Source organism: Zingiber officinale, chromosome 5A, assembly GCF_018446385.1.
Source record: "Zingiber officinale cultivar Zhangliang chromosome 5A, Zo_v1.1, whole genome shotgun sequence".
Classification (NCBI taxonomy): Eukaryota; Viridiplantae; Streptophyta; class Magnoliopsida; order Zingiberales; family Zingiberaceae; genus Zingiber; species Zingiber officinale.
The window spans coordinates 130,003,883-130,022,469 of NC_055994.1; the positions used below are offsets into that span (position 1 = coordinate 130,003,883).

The following is an 18,587-nucleotide window of genomic DNA, read 5'->3' on the forward strand; positions in this document are numbered from 1 at the left end:
AATTTTTCTCATATCAAATATTATTTTATCCTCAAAAATGTCCCTGAGACATTTTAATAATAAAAAATAGTTACATTTTGGTATAATAGAAATCTTAGAATATTTTTAAAAGGGCTTTTAAAATAATTTTAAATTTATGAAAATATATTTTTAGGAAAAAATTTATCTTAACAACCATCCAGGACGAATTGGCAAATTGTATAAATTTTGTAAGGCAAATTGAAATTTGCTCGCTATATCGAGAAATTGCTCTTTTGATCGCCTATCTATTTATACCCATTAGGTGCGTCGTCTTCCTCCGTCAGTCTCTCTCTCTCTCTCGTTCGTTCGCTCGCTGCCCTCTCCCTCTCTCTCTCTCTTGCTGTTTGGGATTTTATTTTTCGAGTTTCTCCGGTGCATGGCAGTGGGATTGGTGTCGAATGAGGTGTCGGACCTCTGCATCGGGAAGCCAGCGCTGAGAACGCTGCCGCTATCGGCGATCACCGTCGGAGAAGCCCTAATCGCACTCAGAAGATCTGGCGAACGCCAGCTCGGTGTGTCCGGTGGAGGCGGGGACGTTGCGGAGAAGAAGACCGTTTTTGGGAAGATCTCCGTCGCCGACATCATCTGCTACCTCTGTTCGGACGGAAACCTAGCGTCGCCGGCAGCCGCTCTCGAGCGGCCCGTCTCCGCCCTCCTTTCCGAGGACGCCGGCTTTGTTTGGCACGTCGAGCCGCATTCTGGGTATTCTTTTTCCTCGTCGATGATTTGGTAAAAACGTGTTTTCTTTGTCTTTTTTGGAAAAAAAAGGAGAAAGGAAATGGATCGATTAGAACTACATTGTCGTGAGATCCGAAAAAAGAACTTTCGTTAATCGAAAATGTTACTTTTGGATGATCATCATCCTTCGTTTTCATTTAGATGCTGAACCTTGAATTTGTGCACTTGGTTTTGCCCCACTCGATCTGATTTGGTCGTATCACCTTTCTTTCTTTCTTTCTTTCTTTCTTTCTTCTTTTTTTTTTTTTTTCAAATTAAGTACTGAAAGATTCATTGTTCTTGTTTTTTTGGGGCAGATTGTTGGAAGCTGTTGATCTGATACTTGACGGGGCGCAGAACCTTGTTGTCCCCATTCGCTACGCCGGCAGAAGGAAAATCCATTCTAGCGGTGGTGGCGGCGCCTCCGACTTCTGTTGGCTGACACATGAGGACTTCGTTCGATACTTCCTCAATTCGATCGCCCTCTTCTCACACATCGCCGCTCTCTCCATCGACGCACTCGGCCTCGTCCGCCCGGCCGACGCACTCTCCTTACGCAATGACGAGCCTGGCCTCTCCATCCTCCCCCTCATCCGCCGCGCCCTCTCCGACCAGGCAGCCGTCGCGGTCGTCACCGACAATGGCCGCCTTCTGGGCGAGATCTCCCCCTCCGCTCTCTCCGCCTGCGACGCGACGCTCACCGCGGCCGCGGCCATTGCCACCCTCACGGCGAGCGACCTCATGGTCTTCATCGATTACTACGGCTCCCCACCCGAGTACCTTGTGCGCGCAATCAAAGCCAGACTCAAAGAGCAGGGCCTGCAGGAGATGCTCGAACTAATAGAAGACGAGTTGTCCTCCTACTCAAACTCATCCTCGCCTTCCACCACCTCCTCGTCCTCCGACGAGGAGTCTACTGGGGGAAAGCGGCTGCGGAGGATCAAATCAAGGAGCTTGTCCACGGCGAGAAGATCCGAAGAGCCGGAGGTGTGCCACCCAGGAAGCTCCCTGGTGGCTGCAATGGCTCAGGCCCTGGCTCATCGAGTGAGCTACCTATGGGTCGTCGACGAAGATAACTACGGTCTTATCGGTGTCGTCAACTTCTCTGACATGCTCAGGGTCTTCAGGGAGCAGCTTCTGCCATGACCCAGCCTTTTGGCATGGCAAAGAGTTATCCATTCCCAAACATTGCTTCGCTCTTCCACCCTTCAGTTTTTTCTAGTGTGGTGTTTCCACTGATCTGTCTCTTCTTCAGGTTTCCTCGCATTCCAAAAGTTCTTGGGGTTCATATCCACTTATCATCTACCATCTCATAAATATGTATTTCAAAACCCTTGTCTGTTATGTATTATTGATATCTGTGTTATGTTGAACTGATCTGCCCAACAACTTAACTTTGGACTGCTATTTTGTTGGAGCCACTCTGATAGTTTGATTACAGGATAGCTTTCTACCACATGCAGCAGGCACATTTGTCAGCTGGGAACCCTGCCGTAGCCCACTGTCATTATGCAAAAGGCAGCAAAGTGACAAGAGAAAAAAAGAAGACAGATCTAAAAGCACACACTACCCTTTTTGTTCCTTTTCAGTTTTATAAGACTGCTGATTGACATTGATGGAGCTGCCTCGGCTCAAAGTTCAAAATGCTGTGAAAATAGCCACCTCTGAATTGTTGAACCAGTAGAGAGACTGAGCCAGAAAGAATCGATAGGGATGGGATCCTCTGTGCATTTGAACAATCCATATGATGCATGCATAGCTGCAAAGATACTTAATAACCTTATCCACCACAGATACCTACTGGGCACAATTAAGATTGAAGGATTTCAATGATGCATAAGATTTATCATTTGTGTAACTGATTTGATTACTTTGGCGCAAGATATATCATTGCATCACGAGGCCATAAAAATTTAGCACTTAATCTGATACTGAAACAATAAAAATTTATCCTGTACGTTCTCTAGTCAAACAAGCTTTCCTCCAAATGAAATAAAAGTGATATTATTTTTATTTATCAAAATGGCACTAAAAATGATCCTAGAATAAAATATTTAGAAAAATGGGCCAATTCGATGAGAGAGGCCCAAATAAGTCTGAAGCCCGTTAAATTAGTATATCCTTTATTTGTTAAGGTTCTTTGCATCAGAACCGGTCACATCTCCGAACCAGCTTCCAGGCTTTCCCCGGATCCTGTCGATCTTCTGATGAGTCTACCGGTCTTTATCGTGGGCCCGAAGTGTGTGTCTAATGAAAGAAAAGGTTGAATAGTGGGTGGCTGGAAGAGGGTGTTTTAAAGTCTCTAAAGAAAGTCAGCGAGAAGTGAGATGTGACGTGGAGTTGAAATATCTACACGTAGTGGATAAGGGTTGGGCACCAATACGGGCCCCACTGGCACCAACTTGGCGGGTCCCACTGAGCCACTCGAAGGTACGAAGTGGGTCCGCGCCGCGCGGCCGTCTCGTCGAGCGCGCGCCTCCCGCTTGAGCTTATCTTTAAATCCCGAATCGTGATGCACCGGGAGCATCCGCAGCCGTCCACCTGGGTTCCTTCTGTTTTCCGCCTTCTTTTTTGTTTTTTTTGTTGTTGTTGTTGTTTTTTTGTGTTTTGTGCTGACCCTCTTTGTTCCAGTCAAGGTTAGACCTTTTCCGATCATCAACTGTGAGATCAAAGCGAGCGAGAGAAAGTGCAGAAGCAGGCGGCTCTTCTGCTAGGGTTATTGGAGGGAAGAGTGTAGTTGGCGCTGGGGAAGAAGAAGTTGACTTTGGGACTTGTTGACCACGGAGGCCCGCCTTTGGTGCTTTGTTTCCTTTGGATGATTGGGGAGAGAGAAGATGTTGCCAGGAGGAACTATGCGTAAATCGTTCAAGGACTCGCTGAAGGTTCTCGAAGCCGATATTCAGCACGCGAACACTTTGTATGTTCTTCTATGGCTGCTAATATTTGTTTCTTTCTCAGTCTGTTTTTGGTGTCGGTTAGGGTTAACTGCGGCGTTTGATTTTTTGTGTAGTTTTCTAGTAATATTTTTGCTCTTTTTATGTGCTACTCCTGTTGTTTTCCTCAGAATTCAAACGAAGCCAGTTTAATTAGGCATATCTAGTCTTCTTTAGCCCTGTGTGTGTGTGTGATTTTACCAGAATAAAATAATTAAATTTTTAATTGAATTTTTCTGATGATTTCTTGATATGGATGCCGAAAATATCTTTTTTTCACCTGCATTCTAAAAATCCCCAGCTTTTGGGTTCTGTTAAAATTAGGAAAACAGAACTCCAACGATGGTGTTTGTTGAAATATGATAAGCTGTGAGCATGGAAGACAAGTTTATCAAGCTTGTGTTCTCGCCATTTCTGGATGACGTTCAGTATTCTTTGAGCTGCTATTGCTATACTGCTTTGTCCTTTTTAAATTTGTCAATCTTTGCTTGTATTAAATGCAATGGCTACCTTCTCGACCTTTATGGGGGGAGGGAAAATTCCTTTTCACTTGCCTACATTCTTCTTATGCTTCTTTCAATTCGCAGGGCTTCAGATTTTCCAACAGAGTATGATGGTGCATGTCTTCAAATGCGTATGTCATACAGTCCAACTGCACATTTATTTCTTTTTCTAGTGCAATGGACAGATTGTAGCCTGGCTGGGGCACTAGGACTCTTGAGAATTATGATATACAAGGTCTCGAATTCTGCTGCATTGCTTTACAAGATTTGAAAATGCTTTCATATTCCCAATTAATTACCTCACCTTTTGATCTGTGTTCTTCATCAAAGAACTCATGTTGTACAGGTTCACGCTGATGGCTCCACAACCATGTTGACTTGTGAAAGAAAAGCTACCATTAGAGAGTTTTACGGTGAGTGCACCACTGCATCTCACTGATTGATGTTTGAGAGACTTTTTCTATTCTCGATGAGTGCCTACATACTTTTAATTATTTTGGTGCTTATTTGCAGCTGTGATTTTCCCTTCTTTGCTTCAACTACAAAATGGTATCACTGATATGGAAGACAAAAAGCAAAAGGCAGCATGCATGGAACGATTTAGGCGAAAAGATGAGGAAGAAAGGAAATGCTTCTCTGAAATAGATGCTGAAAGAGAAGAGGAATGTGGGATTTGCATGGAGTTGAACAGTAAAATTGTGTTGCCCAATTGCTGCCATGCAATGTGCATGAAATGTTACAAAGAATGGTAAAAGTATTTGTTTTTTTCTTCTTTCGCTTCTGCAGGTTCTTGTCTTGAGATACAAATTTTTGTGACAAACCTTGGGATGACAACTTAGACTGGAAGTGAAACCCTTAATATCCTGTAGACTCCATGTTTGCAAACATAGCTTCACAAGATGCACTGAGTGAGGTTGTGAAAATTGCTTGTTTCCCACAATATTCAAGTCATTTGCAAGTGAGGTTGATTATCTGGCACCCAATATTTCTACTTCAAAAGATGATTTGTCTCAGTATCCTTCATAATTTTACCCTCTCTACTATCTTGGCATGGTTCATAGTGCCGTGTTTATTTGTTTATGACTCATCCTCTCATCTTGGCTTTTGTCACTGTGACAGGTGTATTTAGGCCATTGACACCACAAATAATTTCACTATTTCCTTGTCATTTGTGTTGTCGGTAACTCACTTGTTTGTCACTGCTAACCTTGCCGCCCTGATGAGAGGTATTTATTGATTGTTAACCTCTGCCCTTGCTTCAAACAAGGCTGTAAGTTGTATGCTTCCAGGTAGAGAATGAGTTATGGCATAGTCATGGAGACTCACTAATCATCTCAAATAGGAGACCACATCCCAATTCTAGTCTCAGTCCCAAGTCTAAGCATGTCATGGTTGCGACTTCAAGCTTCAACTGTCCTCGTAGCTTTCAGTAGGGAAGGGGAGGGAGATGATTACAATGGAAAAATATCGTTACTTGGTTGGTCTAGAGGCCATATGAAGGAATCTGATGTTCTCAGAGAGATCAATGGTTAGATAAGGATAATATTCTCGAACTTGATTGTGGTACCTTGTTCGTGTGACATACAACAATGGTAGTCATAGTCTGACAACACCTTGCTTGTGAGGGCGGTTGCTGTCCCTTAGACTCTTGCAACATTCCCCTATTTCTTTATGAATGAATCAGCAACTTGGGTAACTAACCCAAAGTTATTTTTTTTATTCATATATCAAGATCTTTGGATCATTTGTTTTCGTCCCCTGAAAGACCCTCCCACAATCTTTTTTTAGTTACAGCACCTATGAGATAAGAAGCTTGGAACAAATAAAAACTACCACTCACTTTGGGTGTTCTTTTCTTCGATTGTAACTAGTTTAATACTATTCTTATATTGTAGAAGTGAGCAAATATTCATTGTTCATATGCTTTTTCATAATCTCATTCAATTAATCATCAAAAGATCAAAACTGTGGTACTTGTCTAGAATTTTAGAAATCTATATATTAGATCATCTGTATGCATTGCACTCTCTTAAAAAACCAAGCCAGCGAAGTTCATAGAAGCATTTACATACAAACCAAGGTTAACAAGCTTGTAAATCAACCTCTGTAATGGCCTACATACTTTTTAGTCTTAACACCATGCTCAGCAATTCCATAGGACTGTGAGTTTGATAAGCCTACTGGTTCAACTTAATCTGTTTAGAAAACCTCTGTGATAGCCTACATTCTGTATTTTGATACTTGTGTTTCTTTCATTTCAGGAACTCACGCTCACAGTTGTGCCCCTTCTGCCGCGGGAACCTCAAGCGAGTGAACTCCGGTGATCTATGGGTGTTCATCGGAAACCGAGATACAGTTGACATGGAAACTGTGACGCAGCAAAACATTAGGCAGTTGATCTTGTACATAAAGAAGTTGCCCATAGTTTTTCCAGATTCTGTCTTCGATTCATACGATTCTCACATTAGGTGACTGTTTCAAACAACGCAGTGCCAAATTTCCAGCAATGACATTTGCTAGTGGCGGTCTGGTCAATTAGGTCATTTGATCTTGTGCTTTGGAGGTCATTCCAATTTGAGTTTGGGAGAAGCTGCTGCTACTTTTTAAGCAGCTGATCAACTTCGATAGCTCAATTGGTGCGTCTCCGGCACTTTGTAAAAAATATTGACGAAGTCTGTCTGTAAATACATATCTATCTCGGTGTCAAACAGTAAACGTTATTTGGTGCAAATGACATTGCTTGATGAATTCTTACATCTACTAACCATATACATATAAATACTCTTTTATTTTTAATTAATGAAATATTCCATGTGCATTGTTTATTTAATAAATTTTAAATTCTGTAATTATTATATTAAAATATTTTTTATTAGTTTTAGTAAAATCATGTTAAATTAATTAAAATAATTTTAAAATAGTTGTAGTTATTATCAAACTGTCATTTCTGTGGCTCTTTTAGCGTGGTTTTTCACTGTTGGAAAAGCAGTTAGCCAGTAGCTTGTACCCATTATAAAAAACAATCATATAACAATTAATGTCTAAAAGTTAGCAATAAGCCGTTACATCCCTTGATCGAGTACTTTGTAATAGTTATCCGGTAGAAGTTAGCAATAAGCCGTTACATCACTTGATCGAGTTCTGTGTAATAGTATTCGGTGTGATGAATTTTTTTAGTTTATTTTACTCATTAAAATATTGTTTTAATTATATTATCATTTTCAAATAAGTTAATTAAGAGACAGGATCCTTTCATCCGTACTTTATAAATCATAAACGATGATTGATCTATGTAAATAGATCCTGCTTGTTTAAGAAATAGGATTCATAATGGATCAATGAATCAAATGGTCCATTACACTCTTCCAAAGGATTTGTTCTCGTTAATTACACTCTTCTATATGTTATAAAATTAATCGTCAATGTTTATAATTTAAAATTAGGTAATTTATCAAAAGACGTACTTAGATTTTTAAATTTACCAGAAAGTACATATTACTTTAGTATTAACTAAAGGGCATATCTTTTTACAGTGGTCTTCCTATTCTATCCTCCTGATAAATTTAATTGATTTCTCTCTTCCCTTTTCTACTAGGCATGCAACGTATATTCTCTTTCCCGTCCTTTTTTATTATTATTTTTTTTTTCTCAAACCTGTTATAAGAGATCAGACCCACGTTGGATCTGATATCTCCTCATATCAGGCCCAATGCCTAACAACAGAGGAAAAAAAAAGGAAAAAAAGAAAGAAAGAGATATTTAGATTTTTTTTAAAACCTCTGGTCACCACTAGGAATGTCGAATATAACAATAGAGAGCATATTTAGACTCCTTGAAATTTTAGAAATCTACAGACCTCAAATGATTGCAATCTAAGGTATCTAGGTCGATCAATGAGTTTTGACCGAAATCTACTGATTGACCTAGAGATCTCAAATTACAGCCATTTCAGGTCCTATGGATCTCTAAAATTACAAGAAGTACAAATATACTTTCCATTTATTATTTTTGGCATTCATAATATCATATCGGAGTTTTTGCAAAAACTAAATCTCTCTCTTACTATTTTTTTTTCCTTTTTTTTTTTCTGTTGTTGGGCCTGATATGAAGAGATATCAGGTCCACGTTGGGCTTGATATCTCCCCATATCATGCCCAATATAGGCTTGAAATGGGGAGATATCAGGCCTAACAACAAAAAAAGGAAAAAAAGAAAGAAAGAGAGATTTGGATTTTTCAAAACCTCTGGTTGACCACTATGAATGTCGAAAATAACAATGGAGAGCATATTTGAACTCCTTGCAACATCATAAATCCATAGGAACTGAAATGAGTGCAATCGGAGCTCTCTAGGTCCATCAGTAGATTTTGACTAAAACCCATTGATTGACTTAGATACATCAAATTGCAGTCATTTCAGGTCCTGTGGATTTCTAAAATTATAAGGAGTCCAAATATACTCTCTATTATTATCTTCGACATTCCCAGTGGCGAGCCAAAGATTTTGAAAAATCTAAATCTCTCTTTTGTTTCTTTTTGTTATTGGGCCTACTATCTCCCCATATCAGGGTCAAATGTGGGCCTGATATCAGGAGATATCAGGTCTAACAATAGAAAAAATAAAAAAGAAAGAAAGAGAGAGAGATTTAGGTTTTTTAAAACTTCTGGTCCACCACTAGGAATACCAAAAATAATAATGGAGATCATATTTGGAGTCCTTGTAATTTTAGAAATCCACAAGACTTGAAATGGTTGCAATCTGAGTCTCTAAGTCAATCAGTAGGTTTCGGTCAAAACCCACTGATGGACATAGTGAGCTCCGATTGCACCCATTTTAGTTCCTGTAAATTTCTGGTATTGCAAGCAGTTCAAATACACTATCTATTATTTATTTCAACTTCTAAAAGATGTTAAAATATAATAAGAAAGAATCAACAAAATAATCCCATACGTTGGGCCTGATATGATTTATATCAAGCGCACGCATGAGGATTTTTGCCAATTCATCATTATTATAATTTTACACTTCCGTAGAAGTCAAAATAAATAATGGATAAATTTTTATTGATTTATGGGTTACAAAGAATTCAAATATGTCATCTATTGATTATTTCGACTTCTCCAAATATATTAAAATGTTATCAAAAAATCAACTAAATTCTAAACTTTATGTGTATGATATGATTTATATATCATGCCTATATTATACATGTGCACATGGAAAAGAAAGAGAGGAAATAGAAGAGCGGAGAGGAAAAATTACATTGGTTGTAAGATTTGTCAGAAGAATAAAATAGAAAATACATTGCGTTCTTTAGTAAGTACTAAAGTAACGTATATTTTTTTGGTAAATTTAGATCTCTACACGTATCCTTTGATAAATTACCGTAATTTAAATCCTAAAATTAAAATGAATTAAGGTATTTCAGATTTTTTACTTTCAACAAGTAAAGGCACCCAATTCATTTTAATAGAAAAAGGTAAATAATAGACGCTTTTGTACTTTTGTCCTCCGTCGTATGTTTTGTGGGTGAGGATGACGCCATTTTGTAAATAGATAAAATACGAAGGGCGAAGTGAAAAAAAAAAGAAGAAAGAAGCTCGCCGTTTGTATTTATCAGCGTTCCGCAGCCGAATCAGGGTATGGCGACGGAGGAGAATTCCGGAGAGATGGGGACGACCTACGAGCGGCTTGGAGGGATCGCGAGCTGGGTCGGGGCCAGCGTCGTGTCCGCCTTCTTCGCCTCCCTTGAGCGCTGCTCTTGCATCAACCTCAGCACCACCGAGGACGACTCCGACGAGCTCGAGGAGGCGAAGGAACGCCCCCTCGTGCTTACCAAGCCCGTTCTCCACGACGACGAGGATCCCAAACCCTCCCTACTCTGATCTGCCTCCACGATCTGTGCCCATCTTCATGCCGTGAGTACCCCTAAATCCTTCAAATCGATCGGTTCCTGTAAGAGTTAGTCTCCATGCTTTTCTGCTATCTTACATTTTGGTTCCATGTTCCGATGTGTGGATCTCTATTTGCCCTAAAATCTTGATCTTTTGAACCTGACGATCATCGAAATATTACATTTGCTATGAAAGAAACCCTCTATGCTTTAAGTTCTTCGTCTTTTTATTCATTCTGTGGCTTTTTTGCTTGTGATTTTTTGTTTCTAGATCTTGTCTGAAGCAAGATGCCTCCTAGAAAAAGTCTCCCTATATGATGTTTGCGCTCCAAATTAGATCATACAAATTGAAATCAATCTGGTAATCTTAAAGGAAGAAGAAGAAAAAGATTTCGCTTAAGCTCCGTTGATCATATTGGTTTCCTGTCCAGATGAGCGATCGTTAAAACTGATCGTTTGTCATCAACTAATTCAAAATCCCTTGTTCTTCTATATCCATTTCTCCAATCGTTGCTTCTACTTCGTATTGGCCAATGGCAAGGCCGTCTCAACGATTCTGGAGGCCCTAGGCAGATTTTTTTTTAAACCATTAATGTTTTTTAAAATAAATAATATTTTTTAAAAATAAATTTCTTTTTTAATAAATATTAATTTTTTATAAAATATTATTAAGGATATTTAATTTTATTAGTAAAATTTAAAAGGATAATTTATACATTGTAAAAAGTTATTTTCACAATCTGAAACAGTTATGTTACTAATTAGGTCTCACTTTTTTATTAGTAAAATTTAAAAAATAAAAATTCTTTTATGTTAAACTTTCCAACATAATTTATTAAAAAAATATATATTTATCTAATAAATATTTTTATTAAATAAATAAAATTAAATTTCATCAATAAAATGTTAAAAATATTAAAATGAGTAATAAATTATAATAATACTATTAATATACATTTTAATTGTTATCTTAAAATTTTTTATCTATCAATTTTAATTTTGACGAAGGAAAGTAATAAAACTAAATTTTAATTGTATAAAACTAGAGATAACATATTTGAGTAGTAAATATAAACACTGCTTATGATAGATCATTTCCTTGGATTCTATATTAGCTGAAACTTTATGCATCGAGCTGTCTTTTATCAATTTTATTTTGAAAAATTATCAATCAAATTTATTTAGTCAGAAAATTTAGCGAGTAAGCATTGATGATGAATTAAAAAAAAAAAAAGAGTGCATAACTTGTAGATGAGCCATAATGGAAACAATAGAAAAATGATAATGAAGGAGATGAAAGAAAAATAAAATAAAATTTATAGAGAAATAATAGTACAATATTAAATATGCTTTTGACTTTTAAAAATATTTTTATAAAAATATATCAATTACTAATAAGTATAACTAATAAATATTTTAAATTTATTAATCAAACTTAATTTATGTTAGTAAATTAAATATTTATTAATAAAAAATTTAAAATTCCTAATAAATTATAATAAAATAAATAAATTAATTAACAACTAAATCTAACTTTAAAGTAAAAAATTTAAATTATTAATCCAATCTAAATTTAACTAGTAAAATTTTTTTAAAAAAATTATTGACTAAATCTGATTTGATTAATAAAAAAATTAAAATTATCAATTAAAATAAATCTTGATTCAAATTTACTTTAACCATAATTTAAAATATTTACTATTCAAATTCAATATATTTATAAAATAATATATATATATGGCCCCAATAAAATAGAGACCCTAGGCATAGACCTTAGTGGTCTATGCCTTGAGCCGGCCCTAGTGGCCTATGCCTTGAGCCGGCCTTGGCCAATGGTGACTTTACTTTGTTGATCCACCAGAAGACATGTAATTATTCTCTTAAAATTAAAGGATGAATTGGTGGAGAATGATATCAAATCTTGTGTCTTGATCTCTAGTTTACAAATAAAAAACCAATTTGCAATGACATTCAAAAGCCTCAGTGTATTCCATGAAGAAATAAATAAGATGATGGGGCAAATAGAATTCGTTGACATGGTTTAGTAACCTAATTCAATACATAGCATTAAAGTCCATGACTTAATAATCATAATCAAGTAATGAAGACATAACTTAAATTAGAAGGGGATGTGAGGATAGATAGTCTTATATAGCTCGGCTCTTGACAATGTCGAAGCTCATCTCACTTGGATCGGTTGCTTGGAGCTCGACTTGGATCCCATCAAGCTCCCTCTTGAATCTGTCTTTCGAACTTGCATATAACATCTTGCTTCTCACCTTTGACGAATCAGGTGCCCTATAGAGATGAACAATGATGCCTTATAAGTCTAAAGTATGTTGATATGTCTGAGTGATTTTTCATACCAAGATATGAAGAAGATCTTGCTCTTTTGACAATTCTCATCTGTGACGAAATCAAAGTCAAAGACAGCATAGCGACACTCATCTGCCGGGAAGGATGAAGTGAAGTCATTGTAGCTCTCATCTGGTTGGCCCAACTTCTCTACAATCACTTGTTGAATCCTCTCGTCGATCTTGAATATAATGAACCTAAAGTTCCTCTTTGCCTTTAGCTCCAAAAATTTGAGCTTACAATCATCGTGCACCGCCATTCCGGAGGCTGAATTCGCCTAGGTGTTTTGCATTGTGATTCCAAGAAGAAGAAGAAAAAAAAAAATCAAAAACACAGAGATCATCCACAAAACGAAAACATATAACAAAAGGCTTATGAAACCTATAGAAAGAGGTGGTTGGCTCACCATGGCTCGTGTCGTGGGAAGAACAAGGAGCCCGATCGAGATCCAGAAAGGATTAAAAGGGGGGAGAGGAGGAAGGAACGAAGGGAGGGTTCCTTTATGAGCTATTGAAGGTGGGGAAGAGGGAAAAGGGAAGGAGGGAGGAGAGAATTTGTAGGAGGAATTGGTGGAGGGAGGGAGGTTCATGCTTATTGCATGGTGCCACGTTTTGGAAGTGCTTAATTATTTCCTTATCAAAATTAAGATTAAGAAAACAAAATATAAATTTCTTTCAATGTGATTTAGTCAAAGTTAAATAACATCGACTAATTAGGTTAATTTGATATTAATTTTATATAAATTCTTTTTATTATTATTTTAAACAAATTTAATTAATTCGGTTAACCGAAATAATCGATTAATTTAATTTTAGTAAAATTTTGATTTGATTCGGTTAGCCAATACTAAATCAGTTTTAAGTTAATTCAATTAATTTATGGACCGAATTAATCGAATGCTCACCCTAGAAATGGAGTAGGGATCCTCTGGTCCGCAAATTGTAGACCAAAGGATGGTCCATTACATGAGGACCATTGATTTAGATGAACTCCACCTTTAAGTAGGTGGGGTCCATCCAAATCAATGGTCTAAAAAAGTGGACCATTTCTTGATCCGCAATTTGCGGACCAGAAAATTTGTGCTCCTAGAAATGAAGAATATGAGAAAAATATGATGAAATCATATTATTAAATCATATATAATGTTGTGCACTGAATATGAAATGTTATATGGTATAGTCATTTATATATTACAAAATAATTAAATAGAGAATTTTGATCTTTGCATATTTTAGAAATTTATTTCAAAGAAAATAACTATGAAATACGTTTTCAAACTATTGTCTGAAAAATTATATGAAAAATTAAAATGCTTCACCCTTACATGATTTTTTTTAATCTGAAAATTCATCATTATAGGTTTACTCATTTTCTTTTTCTAAGATTTATAAAACACCAAATGGAAATATTAATACGAATAAATTTAATTTAGCTAGTTCATAGAGTCAGCGAGAAGTATATTCTAGTGTAAGAAATAGTATGTAAACCAGTTAATAAAGCTTTAAAAAACATGATAATATTCATGGAAGTGTGTGGATTGAAACCCTAAATAGCTTTTTTTTTAAGAAAGAACTAACAGAAAGCCAAGGAATTAATGTACACAGGCAGCATTTATACAAACATCTCGACATTGCGGATTGAATCTAGTGATGAAATTGATGCATAGCTAATACAAATGGAATGATTTAACCTGTCAAAGATTTGGCAATGCTGCAAAACTCAATTCACCATTACAGATCTAACTGCAGCTCCATCACAAGCGTGTACAAATTACACTCTGCAGTGATCTTTTTATCATTCCTGGTGAGGCCACAGTGGTGCCTCTGAACTGCATTGAACACCAACAACAACGATTAGTAATCTAAGTGAAGACTACAAAATGTTCGAATGATTTAACTAACCGAACCTTGGATGTTATAGTCAGTGCAAGAACATCGTCGACGATTGAAGACTGCATTGATACAGGATCCAAATGGAAGTTTCCCATAGATTCTACAATCTTGAGCAACAGGCATTCCCTCCATGGGCAATGCATCACTACCTTGACCTCTTTTTCATTGAAGGTGACATTGACACCGATCGGGCCATGTTCAGCTTCTGCTTCGAGGAAATTTGAAGCTTTGCGCTTGTGTGCCAAGGCCTTCCTGCCGATGGTGATGGCTTTGTTGCCATAGTTGTCGGATGTTCTCTCAGTTACATCAAGATCGTCCGACTTGTTGCAGGATTCCAGCTCCTGCACTCTTTTCTCGAGATATTTCAGGTAATCAATTGTGTCACCAAGGATGGATGCCTTGTCAATCTGATGAAGAAAGATGGAGTAACAATTTAATTGTTCAAGGATATCGAGCTTCAAGTGTAACCTCATCAGTTAGTATCAACAATGTAAATCGATGAAGATTATAAATGTTCTTTGGGTAAGGCATTCACCTTGCTAATGGAAGGAATCAGTGATTGCAAAGCCACAAATTTCTCGTTCAACTTCTCCCTTCTCTTTCTCTCCGACAAAGCACGGGTTGCGCCTGGCCATCCTTCCTTTGAAAAATTCTCCGATAAACCATGTTCTTCTTGACAATTTAGAAAGCAGCCATTGAGCAACCTTTCTCCATTGATTATAATCTTCTTCAACAGCTTTTGTGGCTCGGCGTTGAATGGCTTTGTGTTGTTCGAGCCACTTCTCCAGGCAATAAAACTCGATTTGTGAGAAAGCTTTGAGAAGCATGAGACTGGTTTTACCTGTTTGGATAACCATAACGCAATCGACAATGAATTTTCCTTGCATTCATTGAGATGTTAAGGAGGCTGGCTAGCTCCATGATTTTACCTGTTTTGAGTTGCATAAAACTCTACCAAGTGTCCTCGCATAGTGTAAGTCGTCGCCATCTTGAACCCCATTGGTCGCCAAAGAAAGAAGCCGTTGGGCATCAACGAAGGACAATGAAGCATACTCGTTCGAGTTTAGAGAACCATGGAGGCAATTACTGAATTCATCATGCACAAAATGTTCGCTTTCAGTCTGAGACATGCAATTTAGCCCATTCGTTTCAAACAGATCGTCGAGTTGTGGAGTTTGGAAGCACTCTTTTGAACCATCACCGGGAGAACCAATGTTTAGTTCTTCGCTGATATCAAAATGGAACTTCTCTGCCTCATCTTTAGTAGCTGCATATGAGCAAAGAGTGAAAGGAAATTGCGCCGGGCTAATCTCCAGTGGGTTTTGGCTTTCCATGTCCCAAGTTTCATCCTCCAAGGCCATAGAATTGTCTATATCGTCACCGAGATTATGATTTTGAATCACTTGATCGTTAGCGGCCATTTCAGCCATTTCAGGAGTGGATACAAATTGCTCGGAGCAAACCGGAACTGGTAGCTCCGACAAGAGACTTGTGATTTGCTTAGCAAAAGCTGGATCCTCCAAAATCTTTCAGAAAATTGTTTCAAGTTGAAGAAAGATACTACTAGTGTTAAAGAACTCGTTCGATCAGAAAGATCAGCCCAAAATTATTCAACGAAACGCTAAATAGAAGCTCACCAATTCAGTTGTGCCAAACTCCAGCACACCATTCATGAAAGGGATGCATAATACAGTCTGTAAAAAGAGGCAAAGATGCAAATGAATTTGGAGAAAAGATTGAAGTTATAACTCAATCAATGTGGTGAAAATTTGAAAGAATGAAGTGTTGTTGTACCTGAATAGATGCACTCTGGATCGAGTAGGACAGACCGGTCGAAGAAACAGTAAGAGCATATATATCAATAATCGAAGAGTAACCAAATATTAACTTTACAAGTAGTCTATGGATATGGAACTAACTAAACTAAAACTTTAAAAAAAGCTTCATCAGTAAGTAGTCTAATGCTGTTCACCATTGCAAGTAGCGCGCGCGAGAAGATCTTGCTATCCGTGAATTGAGCATTGTTCAACCACACATACTGATCATTCGCATAGGCTTTGCCTGGCAATCTGAACAGCAACAGAAGTTAAAATGGAGGGAGGAATGGTTGACATGCATGAAGATGACAAATAAGTGAATTTTAGCAAAGAAAACAAGCTGAAATGTAAGAAAATGTACCCTTGTCCTGCAATGAAGGTGAAGGACATGCAAACCAAGTAATACCACTCTGTATCAGTGAGATCCTCAGGAGACAATGAAGCTGAAGGCCTTCTTGTGTGATGATTGCTATCGTCCTCCGAAAGTGATTCATATAATTCTCTCAACTCTTCACTCCTCTGGAGGGCAATATGATCTGAATTTAGCTCGGCGGGTTGCGTAGTCTTCCTCGTCTTGATTTCACCATTGTAGTATCCATCAGTCCACGCCAAGACCCTAAATCAACAAGCAACAAAGTAGGAAGTTTAAATAACCTCAAAACTTGCATTCAGAACCAAACTGTCGGAGTCTGAATCAAAACATGCCAAATCTGCTAGGTTGTGTAAACTTGTTCATGGTTGTTTGATATACCTAACAAACTTTAGCAAGATGAACAAGTAGCTAGGACACAGAGAGAGAGATTTTTTAGCTAATGGATGGATCAAAATGAGAGAAACTTGGAGAAGCTTCTCTACCCTGGTTGGTTGCTGGAGATGGACCAAAAGACTGCGTAACTCCACTGGATCTTCCTCACAGTGGCAGCGAGCTGCTTCCTGAGCTGCTTCTCTCTGGATTCTCCATGCATCTGGGGGTCTGCGTCCATTGCACGACACATACATAACCTAAAGAAAGGCCTTGGGAGTTTAATCTGATAGTAAAACTCAGATCTTCCTGAGGTGCTCTATTATTGATCACTGCACAGCAATCCCCTGCACATAGAAAGAGAGTGTCCATGGAACGTTGAATACAGCCTTGTGATGTGGACTTACTCTAATTAAGGTGGTTCTGTTCTTCAAGATTTCAACAAAGTCGTGGAACGATCTACATCGCACTGTTTAGCAGCTAATTAACTAGGTTATCCCAGCACCAGCTCTTCGATTAATTCTGATAACTGATTTGGTCCGACGTAAGTTTTTATATCGACCATCAACCTAAATTCGATAGATGGTCAGTATTATTAAAAAAAAAAAATTAATAAACCTACTAGCTCCTGGGTGACCAGCTCGCCTTCCTAGAATTCTCTAATTAGCTATTAGAGTAAATCGGGAAAAAAGTTTAGTATTTTTTAATTTCACGTCTTATTTGGAGGAAATTTTTTTTATAAATTTATCAGGGATCGAACTATGAATATCTAGATGATAATTAATTTAGATATCTTGCCATGTACCATAGCCCCAGGGACTAATGGCCAGTATCAAGTATCATGAGTCAGTGGCATGGACATTTCGAATTCTCAGTTCATGAGAGTTCGCTCTACCTTTTATTATCATATCATGTATCGATGGACAAATAATTGATATAATTTTTTATGATAATAATGAAAATGATCGATTTAATCTCATAATTTCTTTTACGGACCATCAAATTAAATTAGGAAGTGCACGCTCAACATTTTTATATAACTAACAAAAAAAAAAGATTATTCATTAATTCTTTATATTCGAAACTCAATTATTAAATGTCTGAGAAACTTGAATGAGAAGGCACTTTACTATCTTATTACTTAAAAAATCACAGTTCATGTAATTATTAGAAAAGATAAAAATAATCATCGTAATGATCTTTTAGAATTACCTCACGTGACAAAAAGCAATTCATTCGCTTCCAACACTTCCATCAATTCATCCTTAGGTTAACACAGAGGAGGTAAATTATGGGTGACTCTTAGTCATTAATATAAGTGGTCGAGGCATGGAGAGAGGTATACTCGGACGGGTCGAGTTTCGATTCCAAGATCTCATGTGACAACACCCTATGTCTCAATCATTATACCACTCTACGGGGACTTAGAATGACCTCATGTGTGGTAAAAGATTATTCGTTCATCCCAACGCCCCCGTCAACTCATCCATAAGTCAACACAACGGAGGTAAATCACAGATAATTATTAGCTACTAGTACAGATAACTAAGGGCATATGCAGTGGGAGGTTTATAGCATGCAATGTATGCTATAAATCTCTCAATATAAATCTCACCTCCACTACATAGGTGGAGTTTATAGTTTTTTTTATAAACCTGTATCAAAATCTTGGGACCAGGTTTATAAAAAAAAAAAAAATGGAGAGAGGATAGAG

At 37.4% G+C, this 18,587-nt stretch overlaps 5 protein-coding genes across 5 annotated transcripts; 3 read left to right on the plus strand and 2 right to left on the minus strand.

Annotated features, from left to right (window-relative positions):
- Positions 1-306: 306 nt before the first annotated feature.
- LOC121981760 (CBS domain-containing protein CBSX5-like) lies at positions 307-2,111 on the plus strand. The gene is made up of 2 exons (XM_042534464.1): positions 307-723; positions 1,056-2,111. The coding sequence occupies exons 1-2, from the start codon at positions 398-400 to the stop codon at positions 1,882-1,884; spliced, it is 1,155 nt and encodes a 384-aa protein (XP_042390398.1). The 5' UTR covers positions 307-397; the 3' UTR covers positions 1,885-2,111.
- Positions 2,112-3,273: 1,162 nt separating this feature from the next.
- LOC121981761 (E3 ubiquitin-protein ligase AIRP2-like) lies at positions 3,274-6,930 on the plus strand. Its single transcript, XM_042534465.1, has 5 exons — positions 3,274-3,655; positions 4,259-4,409; positions 4,521-4,587; positions 4,688-4,922; positions 6,436-6,930. The coding sequence occupies exons 1-5, from the start codon at positions 3,573-3,575 to the stop codon at positions 6,644-6,646; spliced, it is 747 nt and encodes a 248-aa protein (XP_042390399.1). The 5' UTR covers positions 3,274-3,572; the 3' UTR covers positions 6,647-6,930.
- A 2,852-nt stretch (positions 6,931-9,782) lies between these two features.
- On the plus strand, positions 9,783-10,281 carry LOC121981763. The gene has a single exon (XM_042534466.1). The coding sequence runs from the start codon at positions 9,817-9,819 to the stop codon at positions 10,057-10,059; it is 243 nt and encodes an 80-aa protein (XP_042390400.1). The 5' UTR covers positions 9,783-9,816; the 3' UTR covers positions 10,060-10,281.
- Positions 10,282-12,214: 1,933 nt separating this feature from the next.
- Positions 12,215-12,681, minus strand: LOC121980016 (actin-depolymerizing factor 1-like). Its single transcript, XM_042531989.1, has 2 exons — positions 12,434-12,681; positions 12,215-12,365 (listed from the first exon to the last, which is right to left on the minus strand). The coding sequence occupies exons 1-2, from the start codon at positions 12,679-12,681 to the stop codon at positions 12,215-12,217; spliced, it is 399 nt and encodes a 132-aa protein (XP_042387923.1).
- Positions 12,682-13,959: 1,278 nt separating this feature from the next.
- LOC121981764 (anthocyanin regulatory Lc protein-like) lies at positions 13,960-17,289 on the minus strand. Its single transcript, XM_042534467.1, has 9 exons — positions 16,987-17,289; positions 16,493-16,747; positions 16,287-16,383; positions 16,109-16,123; positions 15,952-16,008; positions 15,244-15,840; positions 14,850-15,155; positions 14,329-14,721; positions 13,960-14,250 (listed from the first exon to the last, which is right to left on the minus strand). The coding sequence occupies exons 1-9, from the start codon at positions 17,124-17,126 to the stop codon at positions 14,176-14,178; spliced, it is 1,935 nt and encodes a 644-aa protein (XP_042390401.1). The 5' UTR covers positions 17,127-17,289; the 3' UTR covers positions 13,960-14,175.
- Positions 17,290-18,587: the final 1,298 nt, after the last annotated feature.

Bases quoted from the DNA above. Each gene is read 5' to 3' on its own strand.
- LOC121981761 (XM_042534465.1), top strand. From the start codon at position 3,573: ATGTTGCCAGGAGGAACTATGCGTAAATCGTTCAAGGACTCGCTGAAG. The intron at 3,656-4,258 runs GTATGTTCTTCT...TTCAATTCGCAG, and splicing joins ATTCAGCACGCGAACACTTT to GGCTTCAGATTTTCCAACAG. The intron at 4,410-4,520 runs GTCTCGAATTCT...CATGTTGTACAG, and splicing joins TGAGAATTATGATATACAAG to GTTCACGCTGATGGCTCCAC.
- LOC121980016 (XM_042531989.1), bottom strand. From the start codon at position 12,681: ATGGCGGTGCACGATGATTGTAAGCTCAAATTTTTGGAGCTAAAGGCA. The intron at 12,366-12,433 runs GTATGAAAAATC...TCATCTCTATAG, and splicing joins AAGATCTTCTTCATATCTTG to GGCACCTGATTCGTCAAAGG.
- LOC121981763 (XM_042534466.1), top strand. From the start codon at position 9,817: ATGGCGACGGAGGAGAATTCCGGAGAGATGGGGACGACCTACGAGCGG.
- LOC121981760 (XM_042534464.1), top strand. From the start codon at position 398: ATGGCAGTGGGATTGGTGTCGAATGAGGTGTCGGACCTCTGCATCGGG. The intron at 724-1,055 runs GTATTCTTTTTC...TTTTTGGGGCAG, and splicing joins CACGTCGAGCCGCATTCTGG to ATTGTTGGAAGCTGTTGATC.
- LOC121981764 (XM_042534467.1), bottom strand. From the start codon at position 17,126: ATGTGTCGTGCAATGGACGCAGACCCCCAGATGCATGGAGAATCCAGA. The intron at 15,156-15,243 runs GTAAAATCATGG...TTATCCAAACAG, and splicing joins TTTTATGCAACTCAAAACAG to GTAAAACCAGTCTCATGCTT. The intron at 14,251-14,328 runs GTTCGGTTAGTT...TGTTCAATGCAG, and splicing joins CACTGACTATAACATCCAAG to TTCAGAGGCACCACTGTGGC.